This window comes from Patagioenas fasciata, chromosome 19 (genome assembly GCF_037038585.1).
Source record: "Patagioenas fasciata isolate bPatFas1 chromosome 19, bPatFas1.hap1, whole genome shotgun sequence".
Lineage (NCBI taxonomy): Eukaryota > Metazoa > Chordata > Aves > Columbiformes > Columbidae > Patagioenas > Patagioenas fasciata.
In genome coordinates, this window is record NC_092538.1 from 5,670,762 (window position 1) to 5,687,799 (window position 17,038).

Consider the following 17,038-nt stretch of genomic DNA (forward strand, 5'->3'; position numbering starts at 1 on the left):
TAAATCTCCTTTAGTATTGCATTTCAGAAAAGAAAATCCAGAACAAATGAGGAATACCCAATAAATTGAATTTATTTTCCAGCATTAGTTGATGAAGTGTGAGCAGAAAAGGAGAATAAGAAACAATCTACCTCAAAAAACAAGCCACACAAAAAAATAATAGTGAGGAAATTGGGGTGTTTATACAGCCGCTGTTTAACAACACCTGTTGCAATGTGAAAAACGTTTAAGGCAAAGCCATTTTGTGGCAGACAACACACCAGGCAAGCAGGCGGTCAGAAATGGACCCTTCACTGTGGCCGTTGAATGGACACAGTCACTGGTTTGCAGGGGCCCGTCTGAAACACCATTCCAGCCCGTTCCAACCTGATTTGGGGGATGAAGCCTGTGAAACCGTGGCCCTGTCCACTGCCGGCCTTCTTGCAAGCTGAATGGCTTTGAAAGATGAGAACAGAAGTTTGCCCAAAGGATAGATGTGTGTTTTTCTTCAGAGTAGTCAACCAGCCATTTTTCTAGCATTAAATCAACAAATTAACGATGATGCCAGAGGACAGAGCGCTCTGTGTGAGGCTTGTTTAGTTGCTTGTCAACACTTAGGTACAACAGCCATGGGGGAGGGAGACTGGCTCGAATACGGAGGCTAAGGACTAATTATTATCCAAAAGGACTTCATTTGAAAGTAAAATCACACATTTTAATTTCATCTCCTAATGAAGCAATACAAATTTGTTAATTAGAGCAATTGTTTGAGTGACAGGCATGTAACCAAGCTGTCATTTCTTCTTCACAGTTGACAGATCCGTTCAGGCCCATGTTGAGGGTAAGAAATCTTCTTGTGATCGTTTGTCAAGCTTGTCTTGGTCCCCACCGGGTTAAAGCCACAGACTAATTACAAAGCAATGCTGTGTTTTACCCTGGGTATTTTACACCGTGTTTGCCGAGCAGCACGGTCAGTCCTTCATTTTATATATCCTGTGGTCGCTGGAGGAAAATACAGTTTCAAAGTTGGAAGTTTCCTGCTCTTCTCCTGCAATCCCCTACTATGAATGCTGGAGCTTAAATATTGATAATCCTTCTCTCACACTGGCTTACCAGGTTTTTTTCTGAGCCAAATCCTGCCCCGGCAGTGATCCCTTGTCATTTCACTGCAGACAGAACCATTTTGCTTTTTATTATTTACTGTGTTTTCTCAGTGTTATTCAGTAGGTGCTTGCTACCCAAGTATCTTACTGTGAAGTATAGACAGACAATCCACTTCAGACACAAAATACTTTAGAAAGAAGGATCTAGTATTTCAATGTTCCAAACAGACCTTTTGGATAATTTTTCACTGTGTTCGGGAAGGTCTGTATTTTGATTGTACCAACCAAGTGAACTCATTAAATCATTAGCACAGCCAGTTTCTATTAATAAGCAGAAGGCTTGAGTTTAGAGGAGAATGTGGCATGGGTTTTATTTTTGTGGTTTCACAGAATCACAGAATGTCAGGGATTGGAAGGGACCTCGAAAGCTCATCCAGTCCAATCCCCCTGCCCGGAGCAGGAACACCCAGATGATAGTGCACTCTGTTCCCATGTTGAAATCATTGATGAATATATTGAATACCGGCCCCAGCACTGACCCCTGAGGCACTGCACTGGATCCAGGCCTTCAACTGGACTCTGCCCCACTGACCACGACTCTCTGGCTTCTTCCCTTCAGCCAGTTCCCAGTCCACCTCACTATCCGGTCATCCAGACCGCACTCCCGCAGTTCAGCTGTGAGGATGCTGTGGGAGACTGTGTCAAATGCCTTACTTAAGTCAAGGTAGATCACGTCCACCACTCTGCCATCATCCATTCATCTTGTTATGTCCTCATGAAAGTCAATGAGGTTGGTCAAGCACGACTTCCCCGTGGTGAAGCCATGTTGACTGCCCCTAATGATCCTCTTATCCCTGATATGCCTTGAGATGGCTGTTTGACATAACACCTAGAAATAGAAGGCAGACCCTATGCCATATTTTGTGAAACATCTAAGTTACCAGGAGCTTGAGGAGCTCCTTGAATTCCTGTGATTATTTTTAAATCTTCAGGAATCATTAGTTGTGTTGTTAACTATAGACCCCTAAGTAACAAAGCTAGAGAAAGTATATCCTGAATGAGTCTTTTTCAGACAAGATTTCCAGATGTCCTGGAAATGGAGTACAAAATCAACAAGAAAACCCAAAGAGCACTCTGTGGTTCTTTCCTCCCTCTCTCTACCCCATAACTTAAAAGCACGGTGACAGGAAAGATGCAGAGAGCCTTCCCAAATGGAGTCAATTGGCTGACCTCCAATCTCTTCATTATATTTGTGGGCTAAAGTTTTGGAGGTACAGACCAGCAATGATATGAGGGAGTCAGATTCATTTTGAAAACCAGAATGATCTTTGAAATTGTTTTCATTTTCATCTTATGATGGAAAGGCTAGACTCAGAATAGCTGTGCTTCTGGAAGTGACCCCTATGTACAGTGGTGAGGCAATCCAGCTACGTAGAGCAGCTGCTGACTGGGAGACAGTTTCACTGATTTCAGGAACACAAACTGCATTCTCAGCCAGTGGCATCAGAAGATTGCAGGAGTGCCTAAAACCCAAGCATGGGTTTATTTGGAGAGGAGAGCAACAAGGAACATTCCTGGATATCCAAATAAACTTCTTAGCAAGGGAAAAATTCTTACATTTCTGCTTTCCCAAGAGGATTTGGGGGGAGGCACTGGAGACCCTTTGCGTTCAGTTGTCCTGGTATGGTGAGGAATCCCCTAGACCAAAGCAGAGTTGGGAAGACTTGCTGTAACTAGAATAAAGCATCACAGGTGCTTGAAAGTTACTGATTCACGTTTCTTTGTTTTTTCCAGAAACCTGGAAAGTGGTGCGCGATGCATGTTCACATTGCCTGGCAGATATACCATCACCAACAGAAAGTCAAGGTCAGTCAAGCCAAGGGCACACCTGCATTTCAGATGAACTGTGCAGCACAATCCTGTGAGATTAAGAGTTTGACTCTTGCTGGTAGTGGTTTTATGCTGTGGCTAATGCCTTGTTGATGTAACCATATGTAGCATTATAGCATAACCTTCCATTTCATAGTGATGGCATATTAGAATTAAAAACCTAAAGACAGAGTCTCAAAGGAATGTCTGGGATGCCACGGAACAAGGACAACAGATCTTAGGTGATAACAACCAACTTGTAGCTAGGAAGAGCTCAACGAGTGCCTGCGAGCTACGGCATTGCTTATGGTTGAGGACACAAATGTATCGAGATTAATTTTTTTTAAGTCTGGAGAAGCTAGGCATGTGTATCCCGTTCCTCTTACAGTGTTCACAGACAGAAGAGAGCACAGGAAGATTTCTCCTGTCCCTGTGATGCTTTATCCAGTCTGTCTGCACAGGCTCCCATCAGTGTTTTTTCACAGCTGGTGGCTGGCACCTGTAGTGCCGAGGCTGCTCAGGCAGACACAGCCTCTCCCATGAAGTCATGTTGTCCAGACACTGTCTCATTGCACCAAAGATAATTTTCTTTGTTATACATGCTTTGAGACTTAAAGGGTAAGCGCCACAGCCAGTTTAGGCTCTCCTGAAACCGATGTCAGAGAAGAAGAAGTAATTTATTCATTTACTAGTTAGGGTATTTCCATTCTTACTTTAACTGTATTTTCATAGCACATGGAGTCTGTGAAGAAGGTTCCTTTCCCTTTATAATATTTCCACTGAAAACTTTTGTGTTCCTCTTGAAGTTTTCCAGTAAGTTGGGAAAGGTTGGTGTTCTTTGCTGTTCATGCTTGTACTTCGGGAGTCAATAGCTTGTGTTAGAAAGTAAAGCTAACAAGGACTCCTTAGCACTTGGCAGTCTGTGTATGCAATGGAATTGCATAAGGTAGTGCTGTAAGAATATGAAGATGTTGAACAGATACTAAAACCTGCAGCTAATAGAGTTTAAAAATAACCCTTTTAAACAAGGTTGACAGGTTAATTTGCTGCAGCAGACATATCTCTCTTCTCTGCCTCCTTATGTTTCCCCTGCTAGTGATCTTCATTCATCTTCCCATTATCAAAAAAGACAAGATTATAGACCTAGAGAGTTATATGTCCTTTTTTTTATTTTATTGAAAAGGTATTTTCTTGAAATGAAATTATTATTCCCATGCTATCTATGTCCTTTGAATCTTCCTTGATTTGATATTCAGAGAGAGGTCATACTGGTGTATTTATAACTCATAGTAAATGCCATTTTCATGCAGCCATTTCTTTTACCTCATACTTTCCTATATTGCATGTTAAAAGACAGAAATAAAGCCCGGGGTACAGGAAAGGATGTTACTTGACTTTTTGAGGCTGCGCATGATGATAATTTCAAGAATAATTTCACTGTATTTCACTGTCTCAGTTCAGTCAAAAAATGATGTGTGGTCTGCAGTCAATAAGGCGAGTTGGTTTATGTCCTTGTCAGACTCCCACACGGGACCAGAGTCCTCCCCTCCTCATGCGACCACAAAGTGTGAAATCTCAGGCTGAAGGCTCATACGGAACAATTTCTCCTTCTAGCCCAAGGTTGGGAAGGTGCCTTTTTTCACACACAAGCTGAAGATGTTGCCTGACCATAGAGCAGGGAATAAAATAGACTTACTGAGAAGATTTCGAGTTTACATGCAGAGCCACCAGGCTGCTCGCAAAGTATGGAAGAAGTGATAACGACCTGGCCCGCCAGTAATTGCTAGCAGAGGGCAACAGCAGACTCTGAAGAAGCAGGCAAAGGAAACTTAAAAACACAACCTTCCTGACCTCGGGAAAAATTGCGTGCAGCTGTGGATGCTGTTTGCCTGCCGGTAGCTCTGCACCGAGACACAGTTCAGATCTGCGTAACCTCCCTGCACACCCAGGAGTTCCTCAGGCACAGCCAGGGTTACGTCCCAGCTCTGGGCACAAAGCAAATTACACTCGTCCTTAGACTGACCAGTGCATTGCTGGCCTGGATTCAAGAGAGAATTTATGCTCCATAATTGGCCTCTTCTCTTTTAGGAAGGGCCTTGTGACCCAATCTAACATGCCATGAAATTAGTGTAGGCATTTACATTGATTTTAGTGGGCCCTGACTTAAGGTGTTACACATTTGCTGGACTTCAGATGCACTCGTAAGGATTATCAGCAAGAGAGGTGCTCTCCTGAGCAGCACCGGGGGATAAAATACATTTGATCAGTTTTCTTTGATACTATTTTAAGGTAAACCAGTGCATAAAAAAAAACTTAACACATCCATGGTATTCCTATTGGTCTTTAAACAGGGGATTTTTTCATTATTTAGAACAGCGCACCATTCATGTGGCTGCAATTAAAGTTTCAGCCAGTTTTTTGCTGCTCTGAGTAGTGCCTGTCAGAGGTTTAGAGCTTGGTTGTTAAAAAGAAGAATAAAAAGAGTTCACAGCATAAAAATGCGGCATGCAGGCTTCATCTGAGGCACTGGTGTTTTTCTATTACTAAAGCAACAAAGTGTTACTTCCTTAAAAGACCTGACCTTAACTTGGCCATCTTTTCTATTTCAATATACTTGCAGGCCCTTATCTGAAAACATAGATAAAGCCTTTCCGCCCACCCCCCCTTTTTTTGTTCTCATAGCAACATTGACATGTTACTAGCACTTGAAAAACAGCTACTAGACATGCACATTAACTTGGTCATAACTTTTTAATATGCATATTTATATCACCGTAATAGTCTGTACTCTGAGCTGGCACAGTATTAACTACTGATTTATAAAGCGTAACATGCTCTGGAATTACTGTTAAGATCTACTGGTTCAGTGTTACCCATTTGTAAATCCTTTCAGCTGACCTGCACAATTAATCAGCAATCTGTGTTTAGGGAGTTCTGGCAGCACAGGTAATTGGGAATTTGGTTTTACTCTTCTTTCTATAAAACTGTTGAAGTAGAGACCACTGAAATGAGTGCATGGCACAAAGAGCCCATCCTTCATCCCCTTACCATTCTTAATACAGCTACCTCAGCAAATTTGCCTGAAAAAAGGTCGTCTGCTGATTCTAATACTATATAAATAAAGACAGCGACATATAGTGCTTTGAATTTGGAGTGCAAGCAGTCAAAATGGGACTTCAGTTCTTGAGCCTCCAATACACTTCATCTGTAATTTGGTTCATTTTAGTTCCCAGCTTGTTCAGCTGCAGTGAGAGGCACTGAAAGATCCACTGCACCAAGTGTTTTGAGAGTGCAGCTTCACATGTAAAATTGATGGTTCTGGTGTCTGTTGACTCGTCTGTGCCGTAACTGTCTGGCAGGAGATTCCTGCAGTGGGAAGAGGGTCAGCTGGCAGCTCTGTCGGTACAGCTGATGCTTTCACCCGGCTTTTAACATGCCTGCTCACTTGGGATCAGCTCCAAACTACCATTTCTCTTTGGCTTTGCTTTTATTATTTTAAGACAGACCAAATCGTACAGCTAAGCAAGTGTCTGAGGCCTCCTCAAAGATTTTTATGTTTGTTGTATAAGTCAGGGCTGTGCTGAAATGCTTTGCTCCAGAGGGATGAATGTGTGCGTATGTGAAACCACAGTTAAAATTTGTGGTAAATGTGTGCTCGGAGCCCAAGGTTTTCTCTCTCTGTTCCCTGCAGGAGCACAGCTGTGCATCTATAGTCAGGATTCCAAAAGCTAATGTTCTTGTTAAAACTTCAGTTAGTATTAATACACTTGTATGCCCACCTCATTCTGAAAGCATCTTTCACTGCTGTCTTTTAGGACAGTCTCTTTCAAATCGTGTTTTTACGTTTCAGAAACAGATGCAGTCTGATCCGCACAAGCTGGACTTTGGCCTGAAACCTGAATTTCTGAGCAGGCCACCAGGCCCCAGCCTTTTCGGAGCCATCCACCACCCCCATGACCTGGCCCGACCCTCGACTCTCTTCTCCACAGCCAGTGAGTACTGAGAAGTGAAATCTCCTACATGTGGCATGCTTATTATTCTAAAATGCTAATCCTTGCCATGTTAAAAGGAAATTTCTTATATGCTTTGGCTTACAAACTCTCTGCAAGACATGCCAGAGGCTATTAGTCTACTTGGTAAATATTTTAAAATTATTCTCTATGGTTTTACAAAAGCCCAAACTGCTGAAGTGCCATACAGGTAGTAAACAGAGGAACATTTCTTCACAAAATGGAGATGACAGGTTGGAAATATGCTGTATTTTACATGATTTTTCCTTTTCCATTCTGAAGCATTCTGCCCCCACTCCCCTGGCTCCTTATACTCTAAGTGGGAACCTCTGTTCACACGAGCAGCTGCTGCTTGTGCAGGATCCTGACCCGAGAGCCCCTGCCCAGTGTACAGCGAGTCCCTTTTGGAGCTTTTGATGGGAATTCAGCCCTTTTGCTTTGTTTTGGCAGGTGGGGGTCATCCAGCCGGCACCCCTTTCGGCCCACCACCTCACCACAGCAACTTCCTCAACCCCGCTGCTCACTTAGGTACGTGCTTTCTGCAATCACTCGCGGTGAATACAACTCAGAAGTGTAACACACGGTGACCATTCAGACTACTAAAGGTTGCCCACATGGAGAGTCTTTGAGCATCCTGCTTACTTAACCTTTACAAATTGCACATTTTAGCCATTACCCAAGTAGAAATTCTAAATACACATAAAAAGAGAACCACTCAAGTTAGCAAATGTTATTTCCCTTCTAACTCACAGATGTTGCACTAAGGCAGTGTGCTACCTATGGGAGCAGCAGAGATCAAGACTCTGAATTGACATTTTATTTTGCATGGGGAAAGATTTGGGAGGGTGACCAAACGGATGCAGCAGATTCACAATGCCCATTTATCATTCTGCACTCAACTGCCTATAGAAAATGCTGGGTTTGGTCTTCCTTTTCTCTATGCTTATATTTATCAAGTGTTTCGTCAAAACATCATTAGGCTTCTCCAAAGTAAACTTGAGAGGAAAATTTGCCTCATACAAGTTACTTATACTCTGTATGCATTAGCTACTGGAAGAAATTATTCCAATATTTTTTACTCCATGCTAGTTTTTCATGTCATATCAACCATAGCTATCAAGAGCATTACACAATGTTGAGGTCAGCATGCTGTATAATAGGACATTTTATTTATATCCTGGCTGTGGCCTAGGAGACATAGCCTGAAGGTGTTTGAAGCACATTTGCCAGAGTTAATAATAGTCTTGCTAGCCTGGGACATTTCCTGAGAAAGACCATGGAATTGAACTGGAAGGGAATAAAAGGAAATAAAAATGGAGATGTTTGCGGGCTTTAAATAAAGTAGCTACTAATGTAGAAGTACAGGCCCCAGTACCGTGTATATTTTAACGTCTTGTTTTACTTTCAAAAGGAAGTTTTTCTAGTAAGATGATCCCATGCATGCTGTCATTGGAAAAAAAAAAAAGATGTGTTTTTTTTCTGTGCCACCTCCTTGCAATCACTGCTGTGTTGTGGGAGGATGATGACTGAGCACTGCTGGGCACAGACTGAGCTTTCGTGCAGACGTAATGCAGTTGGATAACATGCTGATGTTTTATCATCGTGACCGACAAGCCAGGGAGCTTCAGCTGTTTCTGTTGGTTTTGCAGAGCCTTTCAATCGACCGGCTTCCTTCAGCGGTCTCACCGCGGTGGGTAGCAATGCCTTCGGGGGACTCGGGAACCCGACAGTCAGTGAGTAACCTCTTTGTTTATGAATTCTTGTTTGCTGTGTAATTCAGGATATTGAGTGCTGGTGACTATTTGCTGTCTTTTTTACCAGTTGCTTAGGCCACATACGACTAAGAGATGGGAATTTGAAAAGTGACGTTTTTCACCTAAATAAAAATGAGTTTTAGTCATCAGTAAATTATTTTCTATTCGTTAATAGCTTGGGTTCAACATAGTGCTAAATGTCACCATTACATCGTTCAGTTAAAAAAGAAAAGCCCAAGAATATAGAACCTGTGAGTCTAAGGAGTTTGTGAAATTTCTCATGGTTTTGTTGCATGTTCAAAACCAGTAATGTGTGCAGCATCCCTAGCGGTGGATGGGAACATGTTTTTTTCGTTTCCCACCGGAGATCCAGGACACGTGCCTGGAAGAGATCACTAACCTGCATTTATTTGTCCAGGATCATCAACATTTCTCTAGATTTGGCCAGTCACAAAAGAAAACCACCCTCTTTTGCCATACTTCAAATCTGCCATGATTTCAGTCACCTATTATTTTACTTTGGTTCAGGACCAAATGCAACAAGTTGAATTAATAGTCCATATAATGGTCATTTCCTGACGTCTCCAAAATATTTGGAATAAGGATCATTGTCACTTTTATCTTGCTACTTCATCCCGTGTCAATTTTATCCACAGCATTTCCCTTTCCAATTAAAACAGCTGTCAGATGCCTGCCCATTTTTAGGAATGAGACCCTCTAATGAATCTCTGTTAATTTCCTTTCCTTTTCCAGCTCCCAATAATATGTATTCATTTTAACTCTGAGTGCTGTAAAAGTTTTTTTGGTAAGTACCTTCACTAGAGCATACCTTTTTCTTAAACCTTTTTGTTTTCCACTTCACCATTTCAGCACCCAACTCAGTGTTCGGCCACAAGGATGGCCCCAGTATGCAGAGCTTTAGCAACCCTCACGAGCCCTGGAACCGACTGCACCGAACTCCTCCTTCGTTCCCGACCCCTCCGCCCTGGCTGAAGCCAGGAGAGCTGGAGCGCAGTTCATCTGCTGCAGCTCATGACAGAGATAGAGATGTAGATAAACGAGACTCATCTGTTAGTAAAGATGACAAAGAAAGGTACGAAAGAACACTTCCAAGAATTGTCTAGTTCAAAGCTTGGGGCTCTGTTCCGCTTTTAACCCTTCCCAGCCTGGCACATTGTTAAACCAGAGCTTCAGCAGAGGGACGCCTGGAGAGCTGACGCTGTTGCTGCCCATGACGCGAGGCGGTTTCTACCTCAGGTGTTTCCTACTGCACCTGTTTGTCTTCTCACTTGCACCACGCTTCATCAGAAGGAGCTTTGCTGGAGCAGAGTTCAGGCAGTGTCAAGTGAGAAGAGAATCAGACCCACACACTTTGTTACCTCGTGGTTTTCACAGGTCTTCTGAAAACTTCACGTGTAGATAGGTGCCTGACAGGATGAAAAAAAGGATTGGAAAGTCCATCAGACACATATCTGCACCTTTGAATACTTAAATAACTTCATAAACCAGACCATGTCTGCAAAACAAATAACCCTACCTCCCTCCTCAGGAATGGACTGACTAGAGGGATAACTGATAAAGTTGTAAAATGATAAACGCAAGAGATATGTCATGTTCCAATACCACAGTAATTTTCAGTGCATGCAGCTCATTAAATCAACCTTAATTCCCCTCAAAAAAACCACACACACATGCACTGCTGTTACACACCTTCAAGCACAGTTGTTATTCAGTGTTTTACATGGACTTGCACGCTGACATGTCCAGGCTGGGAAGGGTTAAGGAAAGGTAAAACCTGGTCATATATATATATATTTATTTTTTTTGTCAGGACTGTTCCCATTATACAGTTAACTCAGTAACAATTCCTCTTAGCATTTAAGTACCAAATTATAAGAATTTGCCATTCAGCAAGTGTCATGCCTTCCTTGAAAAATGTAGAGAGGCTGATTTCAGCTTTTTCAATTGTGGCTTAATGGCTTTCCTGTTAAGTTTGCACATTACTTGACTACATAATGGCTATTTGTTTCTAATTTTTTAACATAAAACAATATTTAGGAGATGTGCTTTTCTGACTTCTCTGTCACTAACCCAAATATATGCATTAGTAGCCTTTTCTAAAAGAAGTTATGCTAATGCATTAGATATTCTAAAAATACATTGAAGAGCTTTTCTTTGTTATTGTGAAATGTGAAGAGCAAGACAAACTACAGATCTTTTCACCTACATTTTCCATTTGGAATATTTTCTGTTTGGTAGCATAGCTTCATTATTTTCATGTCTGGTGTTAATGCTTCAAAATAAATTGCTGTTACAAATTGGGGATTATGTCCTGCAAAATGCTTAAGCATGTGAGTAACTTTACTGGCTTGAATGGCAAAGCATTTTAGTTACTAATGATATGAGTAGTCTTTAGAATTATGTGATTATTTCAGTTGCTGTTTTGTTGTTTTCTTATTAAGTGTTTCTGCTGAAGAAAATCCCTTTCAGATATACATTCCTTGCAAGCTGCTTTGGCATTGCCTGAACTCCATATCATAGCTCAGAATGTATTTATTTGCAATAATTTGAGAGCTTAAAACTAAGACTCATTCATACTTCATACTTCTACTCAATTATGGCTACCAGTTTAGTCCAAGAACGTTTTTGCTGATCTGGTGTCGCTGTGCATCCATCTGTGTGGTGTTGAAGAGCTCTACTTTGCAGCATGTTCACACTGTTGCCTGTATGAGAAGATGCTGAGAATCCCGTTCTGGAGACGTGCTCCCTGTGTAGATAACGTCTGGAGTAGTTTGGGAGCCTCTCCTACCTATTCTTCTGTCTGCAGTGGCACCCAGGGGCTGAGGATGTAGCCCTGCTTTCTAGTTGAGCTCCCGATGTCTCTTACCCATTTTAAGCTGATTTGTCCAAACAGGAAGAACTGGGAATCACACCCAGAGGTACAATTTCATCTGAAAATCATCCTGTCATCGAGGTTCTAATTTTATCAGCCCCCAAATGGGCCATGTAGCCAAAAGCATTCATCTAGATTTCTTCTGTTATCAGGAGAAGGGCACCTCAGAGGCACCTCTTAGCTGAGCTCTTCCCCGTCAAAGATCAGCATTCAAGTGGGGTGCACTGAATCCCTGGTTGCTGCTCTTGGATCAGCTGTCCAGCCAGCGAACCACAGCACCTGCCCAGCTAGACTGAGATTAGCTGAATCCCCTCCAGATGGCTTAGATAACGCAAATCTACAACCTGTGCCCCTTTCCTAAGTGCAAAACTGGCTGGGGAGCTACACTGCGATGTCCTGATACGGTTTTCGTCCACTGCCAGACAATAATTCTCTAATCTTTTGTGCAACTTAAATAGGTTCAAAAAATGGAATAAATGCATTTTGAGAATTCCTGGCATTGGCAGGAGATGCATTGCCCTGTCCGTGCTCTGCTTGCTCTACTGTAGCCATGGGGAAGGGCTGGTAGTCTGAAGAACAACTTAATCCAAAGAAATAATGTTTTCAGAGCTGGCCTGAATGATCACGTAGGCCTGAGGAAGTCAACACGGAATCTATGGCCACCGCTATTAAAACACTTACTAAAGAGTGCCTGCCTGTTCAGAGAGGTGGATTCTCTCCATCAGTACTGGTGTCTTGAGAGGATTTTGTTTTCAATTTTAGGAAGTAAATTGAATTGTGCAAAATAAATTGAAAATTGAGAAGGTTGAAGAAAATAGAGATAAGAAATTAGTAACATACATAGGTCTAGAAATTTTTTTGAAAGTCAGTTGAACAAAATTTCATCCATTTTCCCAAATGTATTCTTAATAGAAACAGCAGGTAAAATACTATTAGCCGTGTAATTTGGATTTAACTGACTCAGTTTTTTTCATGAAATTACTTTTGTTTGGTTTTTTCAAACAATTAAGGCCATTGTCTTAAAAATATGTGTACTAGAGCTAGATTCCCTTGGGAGCCTTCTATGGACTACAGTGTTTGAAATCTCAATCAGATCATTCACAAAGCAGCTTCAGGGATCTTCTCCTGCCTAGAGATAATAGAACAGGCCTAGTTTACAGACAGGATGTTTTTCAGGTGTGCAAAAGGAACAGTGCATTTAACGGTGCATGTTACTAGCTTTCTGCAAAGCAGACGAGTATAATGCCAGACACCCTAGATGGTTTATTTTATTTTGCAGACTTTCTCATGTCTTCATTTTTACACTTCTCTTTTTTCTAGGGAGAGCATTGAGAAAAGACACTCCAGCCATCCTTCACCAGCACCTATCCATCCAGTAAACTCCCTCGGACATAATCGCAGCTCAAATGAGCAGATCAGGAGCCATCTGAATCCCGAGGTTCGAGAAAAAGAAAAACCCAAAGAACGAGAGAGGGATCACTCCGAATCCCGGAAGGAAATAAATGTTGAAGAGCACAAGGTGAAGGACAACTATATTTCGGAGAAAGAAGGGCTGAGCCATGAAAGCCGAGTGGTGGAAGAGTCTAAGCAAATGTCCAGGGTTCCTTCACCCTATGCTAGGCCTCCCGTTGTGGAGAGCACCAGGCCTAACAGTACTTCAAATCGGGAAGCAGAGAGGAAGAATGAGCCGGCGTACGATAATCCGAAGAAAAGCAATGAAGTCAAAGTGAAGGAGGAGCGAAAGGAAGACCATGATGTTCAACCTGAGGGACCTCAGACTCATAGGTCATCTGATCAGCCACCACCGATATCTACATCTAACGTCCATCCAAGTCCTTTAGTGTCTATGCCCATGACTGTAGGTGTAACTGGTATACATCACATGAACAGCATCAGCGGCCTGGATAGGACTCGCATGATGACCCCTTTCATGGGAATTAGCCCAATTCCTGGTGGAGAACGTTTCCCTTATCCTTCTTTCCACTGGGATCCAATGAGAGATCCCTTAAGAGATCCTTACAGAGAGCTAGATATTCATCGGAGAGACCCCCTGGGCAGAGACTTTTTGCTAAGAAATGACCCTCTTCATCGTCTTTCTACGCCAAGATTATACGAAGCAGACAGGTCATTCAGGGATCGGGAACCTCACGACTACAATCACCACCACCACCACCACCACCCGCTCTCTGTTGACCCTCGACGTGAGCATGAGAGGGGCAACCACTTGGATGACAGGGAGCGGTTACACATGCTCAGAGAGGACTATGAACACGCACGCCTGCACTCGGTTCACCCGGCCGCCTTGGATGGGCACCTCCCTCACCCAAGCCTCATCACGCCGGGACTCCCTAGCATGCACTACCCCAGAGTCAGCCCCCCGACGGGGCACCAAAATGGCATCCTCAATAAAACTCCCCCCACAGCAGCTCTCAGTGCCCCTCCACCTCTTATTTCGACTCTGGGACCTCGGCCTGGGTCCCCCAGAAGGACTACTCCTCTGTCTACAGAGATGAGAGAGAGGCCTCCTTCTCACACCCTCAAGGACATTGAAGCTCGATAAGCAGAGTGAGAACAAATAAAAACCAGAGAAAGAGGGACAGAACGTTGTAAATGAACATAATATAAAGATCTTCTTACTAGTCATTGATACAGACTGGGGATGAGACCCACTGTACAATATGTATAGACCTGAGTGCAAAGATTTTGAAATGGTTTTTTTGTATATTATATGTTGAAATTTTCCAGATCTTTTAGCCAAGTCCATATGTTCCTCGTGTCTCCTATTTTATTTCTAGGTTAAAAATTTCAAAATTTGAACTGAAGAACAAGACACTAATCTGAATGATTTGACTAGAAACAAACCACCGCCGATGTCAACCATACAAAGCTCTTTCAGACCAGGAGTAAAGACAATTGTAGATATTTATGTAAAAAGATTGCTTCATGGGTTAATGGTTCATATATGCAAAAAGGGTAAGATGAAAGCTTTACTTTGTACAAATGTAAATAGATAAAATTAAGTAACATAATACATTAATACTTCTTAAACTGTGCTATTTGCAAACTTAATATTGATCAACACAGTCTGCTTATGCTGTGTTACATATATTGTTATAGACAGCTAAACCCCTTCAACTATGCAATGAATTTTAAGGCTTTTCACAAAAGCCTTTATAACTCAAAGGAGCCTTTTCAACACACAACATAATTAAAGTCATATTTTCCCTGAACAAGCTCATCTATAATAGAAGCCTATTTCTCTTGCTTGTTTTGATGAAGAAACAGCCCGTTAGAAGTGCAGTTTTCTGTCTGAACCCCTGCATCAAGATGCTGATTTTACTGTAGCTCGTGTACTAGGACGCGCCAGGGTTAGCAATCTATAATCACTGATAATGTAGTTATAACAGATTGGTTTTAGTCACATTAATCTGGGTTAAACAGAGTAATAATCAAATGCTGGGTATTTTCCAGAACTTTCGTCACGTAAACATGTCAAATTTATTTTTGGAAGAACATCTGCTTATAGCCATTCATGTCTGGTTTGGTTTTTATTGCCAGTGTGTCATTTTTCTCTGTACACACAGGGGTTTTTTTTTGTTAGCTGATTTTTAGCTACATTGAAACAAATCCTACAAGAAAGCTAAATGATGGGCATGGTTTCGTTGTGGATCAGTAGTTGAATTAATGAACTCGGATGCAGATTTCATAATGCCGTTCATTGTATTTCAGTTGGTAATAAAGTCTGAATAGTTAACAGGTCAGCCTTGTTGTTCCCTCATCACAGAAGACAACATGAAGAACATGGTCCTTTTTAAAAATATGCATCAATCTTCTGAAATCTGTCTTTTCATAACACACTTTTTTATAACTTGTTAAGTTTCTTGTCTAAATATTTGGAGAGAATATGACTTTATCAGAGAGAATTCACTATCTTGTCTACTGGACTGTAAAATATATGTATGAAATAAAATTAGTTCCATTGGTCTTCTAGTGTATTAAAGTGCTATCAGAAGTTGTTATCCTGTTTTGGCAAAAAAAAAAAAAAAAAAGGAAAAAAAAAGAAAAAAATGAACTACAGACAGTTGTTTCTAATGCTCAGAGATCTATTTTAGTAGTCAACTGAAGGTTTAGTTGTGAGCTTCAGATTTTGTGAACTCCAGATGTTGTGCAGTGGTTTTTTTTTTTTTAAGAACAAAAGGAAAAATACAACCCCCCCCAACCCTGAAGAATATGTACACTGGAACCGTAGTGGTAGCTTTCAGTATTGTAAAGAGATTGTTATATACGAACCTTTTTGCTGTTTATCCTGTATGTAATAAAGTCCTTTCTAGATCCTATGTGAAAAGAAAAGTGAAGCGGCTCTCAATCTTCAGCATGTTTCCTCATCAGCGAAGACTTGTGTAATGTAAATTGTGCCATGTTATTAAAAAATGTGAACTAAACTGCTAGGTGCTTCTTTGTGTGGAGTACCCCATCATTGCTATGGGGAAGAAATACTTTTTCCCAAGAGTGGTTTTTTGCTCAGAAGAAACAGCTGTTAAAAATGTAAAGGAAATAGCTTTTATAAGCCATCTTACCGAAGTTACCACAGCGATCAGGAGAAGAGAAACAAAAAGGAGACTACATCCTTGGCTTGTCCAGACTCTTTTAAATGTAGTAACACCCTACTTATGTTGGCTTTTAGTTAACTGACCACTAGTCCCCTACTTACATACTTGGCTGCATGCAAGCCCTTTTGTACAGTTCCACACAATCTGATGCCATTTAACAAGTTTTCATCAGCTTTGTAGGTTGGTTTTGTTCTTTACAAGCTTGCTGCAAAGACTGCAAAACCTTCATCCAAGTGACTTTGGCGGAAGTAACTTGCTCAAGAAAGCAAACTTCAGTGTCACAAGGCTTAGGAAATCTCCTTCAATAATTGCCAGTTGTTTTGGTAAGCAATTATTAATAAATGTATGCAGCCATATATTCAAGTTTGCTTTTGTTTCTCTCTTCAGCCCTATAGCACTTCTGTCTGTATTCTGCTCTTACTCCCACGTAAATCTGATTAAAGTGAAACTTCCCTGAATTTCAACCATGTGACTAAGAGAAAAGAATAGGTCAATGTCCTTTTTAAAATCCAGTTTTGTGTAAACTGTACAGAATGTACAATAGTAGAATAATGTTCAAAAAGAGCTTTTTTCTCTTTTTTTTTTTTTTTCTGCAAAGAACGCCTATCTCAGTCTTTTGGATACACATCATTAAAAGCCTTCCAAGTTTCTGAAGGAAACCAGTTACAGATGCTGTAGAAGGATGAGAAGTATTGGAGTGAGCCAGACAGGGCGTGAGGGGCCCTGTGAGAGAGGGCCTAACGAGAGCATCAGCCTCCAGGCTCATCTCCAAGTACCGTCACACGAGTCCTCACAGCTTTGTCAGTGTGTTCGGGGGGGA

The 17,038-nt window shown here is 41.6% G+C and overlaps 1 protein-coding gene across 7 annotated transcripts in view; it reads left to right on the top strand.

Annotated features, from left to right (window-relative positions):
- AUTS2 (activator of transcription and developmental regulator AUTS2) overlaps window positions 1-16,050 on the top strand; it is a 713,568-nt gene extending 697,518 nt beyond the window's left edge. For all 7 annotated transcript variants that reach the window (XM_065852903.2, XM_065852902.2, XM_065852904.2 and 4 more), the window contains 7 exons: window positions 791-820; window positions 2,877-2,948; window positions 6,802-6,943; window positions 7,412-7,489; window positions 8,611-8,694; window positions 9,586-9,808; window positions 12,929-16,050. In XM_065852903.2, the coding sequence (XP_065708975.1) occupies window positions 791-820; window positions 2,877-2,948; window positions 6,802-6,943; window positions 7,412-7,489; window positions 8,611-8,694; window positions 9,586-9,808; window positions 12,929-14,168 (1,869 nt within the window). In that variant the 3' untranslated portion in view covers window positions 14,169-16,050. The remainder of the gene's footprint in view (window positions 1-790; window positions 821-2,876; window positions 2,949-6,801; window positions 6,944-7,411; window positions 7,490-8,610; window positions 8,695-9,585; window positions 9,809-12,928) is intronic.
- Window positions 16,051-17,038: the final 988 nt, after the last annotated feature.